Source organism: Punica granatum, chromosome 8 (genome assembly GCF_007655135.1).
Source record: "Punica granatum isolate Tunisia-2019 chromosome 8, ASM765513v2, whole genome shotgun sequence".
NCBI lineage: Eukaryota > Viridiplantae > Streptophyta > Magnoliopsida > Myrtales > Lythraceae > Punica > Punica granatum.
In genome coordinates, this window is record NC_045134.1 from 22,138,142 (window position 1) to 22,147,121 (window position 8,980).

Genomic DNA, 8,980 nt, shown 5'->3' on the forward strand with positions numbered 1-8,980 from the left:
TTTTTTCGGTAGATGCTTAACACTCGAATTTGATTTATACGTACTCAACACTTCCTTCGCTCCCGCTTTCATCGTAGCCTGATTTTTGAAATTTTATTTCATCAAAACACGCACATAAAAAAAAATTGTAAGCACGTATTTGAATTGGGTAAAATTACAAAAATCAAGTTATGATAGAAGCGGGAGCAAAGAAAGTGTTGCGTGCTTATACATCAAATTGAAGTGTCTGAGTACTACTTGTAAATCAAATTCCAGTACGAAGAAAGACTGGGAACATGTAATTCTAAAGCTTGGATTGTTGGAAATTCAACGATAGCCAATGTCGTGTGCGTAGCAGCTTCGATATGTTGTCTATGTTGCATCTTCGAAAGAGTCGTGTCAAAGAAGTTAGAGATCGGGCATCAATTTTTGGCTACTATGTATGAGAATGGTGCAATCTCTTTATCAAATCTAAATAAGATTTTTGCGTCATTAATTAAACAAATCAGAAATGAAAATCTGCTGGGGGCTGATCCCGAGATGCGGTCCTCCCGGTCGAATTTTTGTAATTTTTTCCCACTAACTGCCCCCCTTTCTTCATAATGAATATTTGAACTTCAATGGCGAAGATCTTCCGATTTAAAGGCATAAATGAAAATAACGAAATATCTTCACTTTTGAACTGTCAATAATATTAGCCGTTGGGGAGTCCTCTCCAACGGCTAGTTTCCCCCGGGGACCTATTCCTTCCCTTTTTTAACTTATAACGCCCCGATCCGCATGTAATAACACGCAGTCCCCCGCCTGATCTCCTGCAATCTCTCTCTCTCTCTCTCTCTCTCTCTCTCTCTACTGTTTCATTTCTCTGAGCTGAGGAGTTTTGGGTTTGGAAAGGTAAGGCCTTTGCTTCTGATTTCCCTTTTTCGAACTCGAATTTGTTTGTTGATTCTGGAAAGGTAAGGCCTTTGCTTCTGATTTCCCTTTTTCGAAATCATTTTCAGGTTCCAAAGAAACGATTTTGAGCTAAATTTAGAAAGAAACGAGCAGGACCCATGATTTGAATTGTTCTGCTATGATCTGAAATGGGTTTTACTTATTGGTCGATTCAGGTCTCTGTTTGAAGTTTCCAAAGTTCGAAGAGTCCATTTTGCTCGAGATTCTGCCAAGATGAACGATCTAATGACTAAGTCGTTCATGAGCTATGTCGACCTCAAGAAGGCGACGATGAAGGAGGAGAAGGACCTTGAGGCAGGTCTCGACGGCCTTGAGATGGGCTCCTGTGGAGGTCCGATGGACTCCGACATGGGTCTGTTCCTGCAGGAGGCAGAGAAGGTGAAGGAGGAGATGGGCGTGATCCGGGACATCCTCGGGAGGCTTCAGCAGTTGAATGAGGAGAGCAAGACCCTGCACAAGCCTGAGGCCTTGAAGTCGCTGCGGACCCAGATCAATGCCGATGTAGTGGCGGTCCTAAAGCGGGCGAGGGCCATCCGTGGCCAGCTGGAGACGATGGATAGGGCCAACGAGGGGAACCGCCGCCTCTCGGGCTGCAAGGAGGGAACCCCGATCTACAGGACTAGGATCGCAGTCACTGGTGGGTTGAGGAAGAAGCTCAGGGAGCTGATGATGGAGTTTCAGGAACATAGGCAGAAGATGTTGACCGAGCACAAAGAAACCGTCGGGAGGCGGTACTACACAGTGACCGGTGAATACCCCAACGAGGAAATCATCGAGAAGGTCATCTCCAGTGGGAATGAACATGGGGAGGAGTTCTTTCAGAGGGCAATCCAGGAGCACGGCAGGGGAAAGGTGATCGAAACAGTCGTTGAGATTCAAGACAGGTAAACCACTGAATGCCCATTTCTCTGTTAGAATTGAGACCACGCTAAAATACAACAAATTTCACTTCCAGATGTCATGTTGATGTTATAATTATGTTATTGCTTGTTTCTGTATGTGTTTCGAATTCTTAGGTTACCGTTACAGTTAAGGGAGAAACGTTTGGATTGATAAGTCAGTTTTTACTATTCACCGGATTTTTATGCTGTCGTTTGAGTGTGCTGTTTTGTGATTCGGTCCAACTTCCATGGTTATCTTATCGCTAAAATTCGGGAAGAGCGAGGACAGAACAGATTCCTCAAAGAAGTACCCGAACTTACTGACGAGTTAAAAAAATTGAACAGATATGATGCGGTGAAAGAGATAGAGAAGAGCCTCCTGGAGCTGCACCAGGTGTTCCTCGACATGGCAGTGATGGTGGAGGCTCAGGGGGAGAAAATGGACGACATCGAGCACCACGTGATGAGCGCGTCCCACTATGTGAAGGATGGCACCCGAGACCTCAAGACTGCCAAGGACTACCAGCGCTCCAACCGCCGCTGCATCTGCATTGCACTCATCCTCATCCTTGCCAGTATCCTTGTGATTGTCGTCCCCATCGCCACCAGCTTGAGCCAATCCTGAGCAAGCCTTTGGGTGTCCTATAATACCGTCCCGGGCCTTGAATTCGAATCCGAATTCAAACTCCGTTTGTCATTTCCAGCTGCTGCTATAGTTTGTATGGAATCTGACTGATTAGTCCTTGGTTTTGGGACTATGGTGTGATCAAGTAAACATACATGTCTTGCGATTCTTTCAATTTTTCCTTCCATCTCCATGTTATGGAAAATCAATGGAAATATATGGAACTTTGGGGGTGATTGAGATAATTCTCCAAACTTCAGGGCGTAAACAGAAATAATCTGGAACGATGGGCCAAATTGAAATAAACCTATCGATCTTGCAGGCACGTGGCATGGCGGCCCGCGAACCGTGTAAACATGACTTGTTGAACAGATGAAAAATTAAAAAGTTCAGGTATCATTTTGAGAAACTACATAAATTAATGATCGGATTGAAATTATGTTTTTTTCAGAATGATGGTGCCGTCTTCTAATGAAGCACGTTTCTCTTGTGGGGTTCTTTACTGACGTACCCATTCTATATATAGAACATTTTCCTAACATTTTCCTACCCTATCATGTTAGGGACTAGATTCTATCCAAAACTAGTAGTGGAATTTCGAGTACTCATCGAAAATCTATTATTTATTTATTTGTTTTGCCAAGAGCCAGAAATTCAAACATTGCAATGCCTTAAAGAGCAAGAGAAAGTTATAGTGTAGAGATTTTCAAGCAATCTCGAACAATTGTCACATAATATTTTGAAATTGAGTAGATAACACCGTTGAAGTACAATGGAGTTGAAATAAATAGAACGGAAGTAAATAGGATGGAGGAAAAAAATTTTAAATTTATTTTATTTTATTTTATTTATAAATAATCACGTAAATAAGCAAAAACATGCATAAAAAAACATAAATATTCTTTGTATATAATTTGCTCCATTGTCGGTTTTAGGTACTTGTCAATTAGCATCGGAGCCAAAACTCATCGTATAGGCTCTTGATTAAATCCACTTATTTTTTATTCAAAGTTTATCCATAACTTATGATAGTCTTATCAATTTTGGGTATATTTATATCCTTGCAGAAGGAGAATGTTTATGGTGCAATTAGTTATCCAGTGCAATTAATTTTTTGATTGTTGAATGATCAGTAAATTATTTATTTATTCATCAGTAATTTCAATCTCAACGGTTCAATTTTGCACCATAGAATTCCCACAAGGATTCTCAATTGTCGTCCTACCAAAGATACGCCCAAAGTGAACAGATTAAAAGTTGGGGGAGCATTTTGAGAAATCATACAAACTTCCAGAACAGTCGCGCCTTGTCCTGAAGAAGCACGTTTCTTTGTCGAATTGTTAGTTATCCTCCAATCAAGCATACGACACTGTGAGCGGATTCCTTCTCACTCTCTCGCTCTAAAACCAACTGGACGGTCCACGAGGAGAGAGAGAGAAGACTAGCTTAGCTTGAAGCAGAGCTGCCATGGCGGTCGCGGAGAAGCAGGTGATGGTGATCGGGATCGACGACAGCGAGCACAGCACGTATGCCCTCGAGTGGATCCTCGACCACTTCTTCGTCCCCGTCGCCCCCAACTGCCCTTTCAAGCTCTACATCGTCCACGCCAAACCTACTGCCTCCTCCGCCGTTGGCCTCGCTGGTCCTGGTTGTAATCCGCCCACCGGTCATCTACTTCTGATACTGATTTTCTTATTGTTTCCTTAAATTTTGAGGAAATTGATGTTTGATTCTCCTCGTGTGCGTAGGGGCTGCGGATGTCCTGCCAATTGTGGATGCGGATCTGAAGAAAATTTCCGCCAGAGTCCTCGAGAAGGCTAAGGAAATCTGCACCAGTAAATCGGTAAGGAAAGAAAGAAAAGCAAAATTTCTGCTTATAATCTCTGCAGTTCATCGGATTAATTGAGCTTCGGCAGTGATCGTCTCAATCATGCGGATTTCTGATTGCTATGACATCGGTCAAGTTGAAGTCGGCTAGATCGGTTATCAATTAGTAGTCTGATGCTTAAGCAAACTGTTGTTAAGAAACTATTTTTAATGAAGAACTGGGAAACCGGAAAAGAAATACGAAGATGGAGAGGTAGGAGGACTCTGAATTCTAGGTGCCTATCAGTTTCTATTCCTTGGCAGCTTCAGATTAGTCCATATGAATTGTAGGAGTACTTTAAGTTCAACGGAGTCTCGACGAAGCGAAGTTGGCTGGAAAGATACTTTGATAAAGCGAGCTAGCTTGTGGTGGAACCTAATATTTATGAGTTTAGCTAGCGTTCGTACAAAACGGATGTCTTTTGTGGTACTCTTCTTCCATGTCTGAGTAAGGCCGACAAATGCATGCGTGAAATGTATATGCAGAATGAGTTTCGAATTATTGATACGGGCGTTGAATCGCCATCTACGAACGAGTGTTGCTCGGGCATTTTGTTACGATTTGGTTGTCTGCAGGTGACTGATGTGGTGCTGGAGGTGGGAGAAGGGGATGCGAGGAATGTTCTCTGTGAGGCCGTGGAAAAGCACCACGCATCCATACTTGTCGTGGGCAGCCATGGCTACGGAGCTATAAGAAGGTAAGACCAGAGTATTGTTGCAGGCTTGCAATCCCATGTTGAAAAAATGAAAGAACAACCATGAGTTTATATGAGCTTGTATACTGCCACTTAGCAGCTTGAGCTTTTAAGTGAAAATGGACATGAGCCCGTATATTCCCGATGGAAATTCAATAGCATTGATGATGTAACCTTACTGAGTCAGTGATGTTTTTTCCTAAAAAGATTCTCTTATGAACTCGAAGCTACTGTATGGTTCCCCTGAGCACATACTCGTTGAAGATCTTACGGAGACTCCGTGTTTTGGCAGGACTGTTCTGGGCAGTGTAAGTGACTACTGTGCTCATCATGCTCACTGCACCGTGATGATCGTGAAGAAGCCCAAGACCAAGCACTAGGAGTTTCCGCTCATGGTTCTGCCGGGAAATGCATATCGATTGTATTAGATGGATTACTGCCATTGCCTGTATATCGCGTGAAAAGTACAACATAGCTCTGCATGAATAAGGACTGCTGTTCTGTAACTGTTGTCTGATTTATAAATAACTGCTCCAATAATTAACTGTGTACTCTATAATTACATGAATAAGTTGGTGGCTTGCGGATTCGTCCAATGTCTCCAACCCTTTTTATGATTCAATCCAAAGCGGAACTCAAAATTTGCTCTTTACTGCTGTAAAGTGCCAGATATAAAATCTGGGGCTGCAAGAATGGGCTGAATTCGGGGCTCCGAGGTGCGAATTAGATATTTACAATTTTAGGTGTGTAAAGCGGTATGAAGTCTATTGGTAGAGATCAATCGATTATTCCAAGATGGGTTCTTCAATGTTCTGTGGCGCCGGTACTAAGTACTCTACGGTTCGGGGCTTAAGGCTCTGTTTGGTTTCAGAGTTATATTTTAGAATCACAATTCTAACTTAATTCTACCCACTAGAAAATAAAATAACTCATACAAAGTCAAAGAGTGAGTCTCATTTATATTACTTTTTTCCACAACAAAACAACATAACTCTTACAAAGTCAAAGGGTGGATCCCATTTATACCACTCAAAATCAAAATCAAAATCACAATTCTAAAATCCTACTATGAAACCAAACACCACCTAAGCATGTCTATTGATAGACATTAGTTTATTGTTACCTTCGCTCGTTGAGGCAACTCTTAATAATTTAGGCAAAAACAGAAACAGCCTAGACAACTCTTAATAAAATCCTTATTCGGTTTTTTCCCCCCTTTTTCTTTAGAAATTTGAGAAATAGCTCGTCCGCGGTTGGCACCTATGTCGATTTTAAGGTTAGCTAAAGGAAATACTATCAATGAGGTTGATCCTTGCAAATTTTACAGTAGACGACTTTTTTTTTCCAGTGCATATCTAAGTATTCAGAAGTTAAATGAGACTCGTAGTTAATCCAGTTCGGACTAGATCGGTCCACTAAGAGAATAAAACTCTTATAATCATGGATTTTCTCTATTAATAAGACTCCCGAGAAGTTATTTACGGAAAACAAACGCAATCCCTATGAACTAACTCATGTTGATAACTTTTTTTTTTGCCCCTTTAATAATTGAAAAGTTAGAATATTTGGTCCTTTTATCAAATTAATCCTTTTGTATTTCAAGGTCATATTATTATTATTGTTATTGTTATTATCGTTATTATTATTATTATTATTATTATTATTATTTAAAGAAAAGAAGTTGGAAACTTATCCAACCGGTGGGATATGTACGCATGCGTACATTATTCCAAATAGCACCGTCTTCCCGCTCAGAAATGACGTGTCCGGTAGGTCATCTACGCGACCTCTCTCTTTTTAACATTCCAGGTATAATATACAAACACAATTCTCTGAAGAGACGCGAGACACAGAGAGAGACGGAGCAGAGTGCTTCGATTCCCATGGAGGTTGACAAGAAGCAGGTGGTGGTGGTCGGGATCGATGACGGCGAGCTTGGCCTCTCAGCTCTCCAGTGGACCATCGACCATCTGATTGTCCCATTCCTTCCAGAGTCTCCTACCAAACTCGTTGTTGTCCACGCCAAACCCAGCCCCGTGTCTGTCCTTGGTGGGGTCGGCCCCGGTAACAGTTCATGCATACACAGTTCTATACTTCCGTTTAGTTCGAATCATCAACTGTCCGGGCATATGTATATTTATAGGTTCAATTATCTGCCTTGCATGTAAGAGTTGATTAGTTAATTATATTCAAGCTCTACTGAACTCTGATGTTGTTTCTGAATCAATGTTTTCACCATAACCTGCCTGAAGACTAACTACGACTTGTGCCGGGCAATTCTTGCAATCGAGCCGAGCTGTTGTCTCGGTCCTCGCTCTGTTGCAGGCTGTACTAGAACCGGAGCACCGAATAAGGAAAGATTTCTTCAACCACATGTAACCAACGTCCTGGGCACTGTTAAACCATATTGGCCCAATCCTTGGCCGTCTCATTTTTCAGTATTCAATTTCTTCCCTCTCCTGTTTGCCTAGTCGGTTGTTAACTGAAAGTCTCATATGCATGCAATAATTAACGGGACGCAATAATATGATACCATGGGAGTTCAGGAATTAAGAAGCTTCCATCCCTTGAAAGTTGAAACCGAACAAGTTCAATGAAAAAGGACTTTGAAAATTGAAGGTGATGTGACACCTCTGTTTTGGATTTCTCAATAGTTTGAAATTGAGAAACTGTACTGCCTGCAGGAGCTTCTGTCGTTCTGTCCATAGTTGAGTCGGATTTGAGGAAAGTGGCCGCCTTAGTGATAGAGAAGGCCCAGAAAATTTGCGAAAGCAGATCTGTAAGTACCGAGTGATACAACCATCCCAGCTTATAATAGTTGTATTGTATCATACAGTCACTTACAAACTAAGTCACATCAAATTATATGTATAATCTCGGTTTCTGTACAGGTTCATCAAGTGGAGTTTGGAGTGGTTGAAGGGGATGCAAGGAATGTCCTCTGTGAGGCTGTGGAGAAGCACCAGGCTGCCATGTTAGTTGTCGGTAGTCACGGATATGGAGCTCTGAAACGGTGCAATTTTTGCCAATAGTAGAACTCACACTTCATAAAAAAAGCAGCAAGAATCTTGGAGACTCGATATGCAATCATGAATTTTCTATAGGTACAATACGAAGATAGGACTAAAATATTTGTCTCTGTACTCTTCTACAGGGCATTTTTAGGGAGCGTGAGTGACTACTGCATCCACAACGCAAGCTGCAGCGTAGTGATCGTGAAAAAGACCTGAAACTAAAACTGCTCACCTACCCAAACAAGTTTGTCGAGCCATGGTTTATGGATGCAGCGAGAGTAAGATGATCTAAGCAGTTTATGCAGCAGCTTGTACAATTATCAAAGTTTTTGCTCTCTTTTATTGTATATGTAATGTAAATTTCGGGCATGAAATGTATGCTAAATATATAAAACTATGTTGCATTAAGAAAGAACTAGAACCTACTGAATGGTGCGACCACGGCGTGAATCTGATAGATTCTGCTTCAATATCATCTCGATATCTCCGTTTGGGCCCATGGTTTCTCCCCTCAGGAACTTAAGAGTACAAATACACTGAGAACTTCGGGTACCTCCTGAGATCCAGATCATCCAAGTTGACATAGTAATGGCCGGAGCTTGATCGATTATTTTCTGAATTTTTAGAAGAACCGACAAAGAGTAAGGGCTGTAGGGCCCCCTCGCCGACAGCCACCGCCCTAAACAAGGTCCTAAGCGACATCAGGAGACACTTGATAATCACCATCCCAAACGAGGTCTTCCGTGTCCCCTGATAATCACCATTCCAATGACGCAGAATGGCGACGAGGGAGTCCTCACTGCCCCCTCTACTTCTATGCAGGCCCAATTAGAGAAGAGCCCCTCCGAATTGGGGGTTCTTTGAACATTTTTTTAAAAAAAAGGAAACATTTTTTAAATTAAAAAACACTGGGGAGGGCCCTCCGAATTAAACGGAAATAAGGTGTTGAGAGCACTTCCAACGGCT

At 41.9% G+C, this 8,980-nt stretch overlaps 4 protein-coding genes across 4 annotated transcripts in view; all 4 read left to right on the forward strand.

Annotated features, from left to right (window-relative positions):
• LOC116215983 (putative disease resistance protein RGA4) overlaps positions 1-8,980 on the forward strand; it is a 198,359-nt gene that overhangs the window by 88,701 nt on the left and 100,678 nt on the right. The gene's annotated exons all lie outside the window — the stretch shown is intronic.
• On the forward strand, positions 727-2,684 carry LOC116215991 (syntaxin-related protein KNOLLE). The gene is made up of 3 exons (XM_031551856.1): positions 727-873; positions 1,089-1,817; positions 2,160-2,684. The coding sequence occupies exons 2-3, from the start codon at positions 1,147-1,149 to the stop codon at positions 2,437-2,439; spliced, it is 951 nt and encodes a 316-aa protein (XP_031407716.1). The 5' UTR covers positions 727-873; positions 1,089-1,146; the 3' UTR covers positions 2,440-2,684.
• On the forward strand, positions 3,785-5,622 carry LOC116215996 (universal stress protein PHOS34-like). Its single transcript, XM_031551862.1, has 4 exons — positions 3,785-4,087; positions 4,188-4,282; positions 4,882-5,003; positions 5,293-5,622. Exons 1-4 carry the CDS (start codon positions 3,907-3,909, stop codon positions 5,378-5,380), a joined length of 486 nt encoding a protein of 161 aa, XP_031407722.1. The 5' UTR covers positions 3,785-3,906; the 3' UTR covers positions 5,381-5,622.
• Positions 6,822-8,429, forward strand: LOC116215997 (universal stress protein PHOS34-like). Its single transcript, XM_031551863.1, has 4 exons — positions 6,822-7,064; positions 7,685-7,779; positions 7,892-8,013; positions 8,155-8,429. Exons 1-4 carry the CDS (start codon positions 6,884-6,886, stop codon positions 8,228-8,230), a joined length of 474 nt encoding a protein of 157 aa, XP_031407723.1. The 5' UTR covers positions 6,822-6,883; the 3' UTR covers positions 8,231-8,429.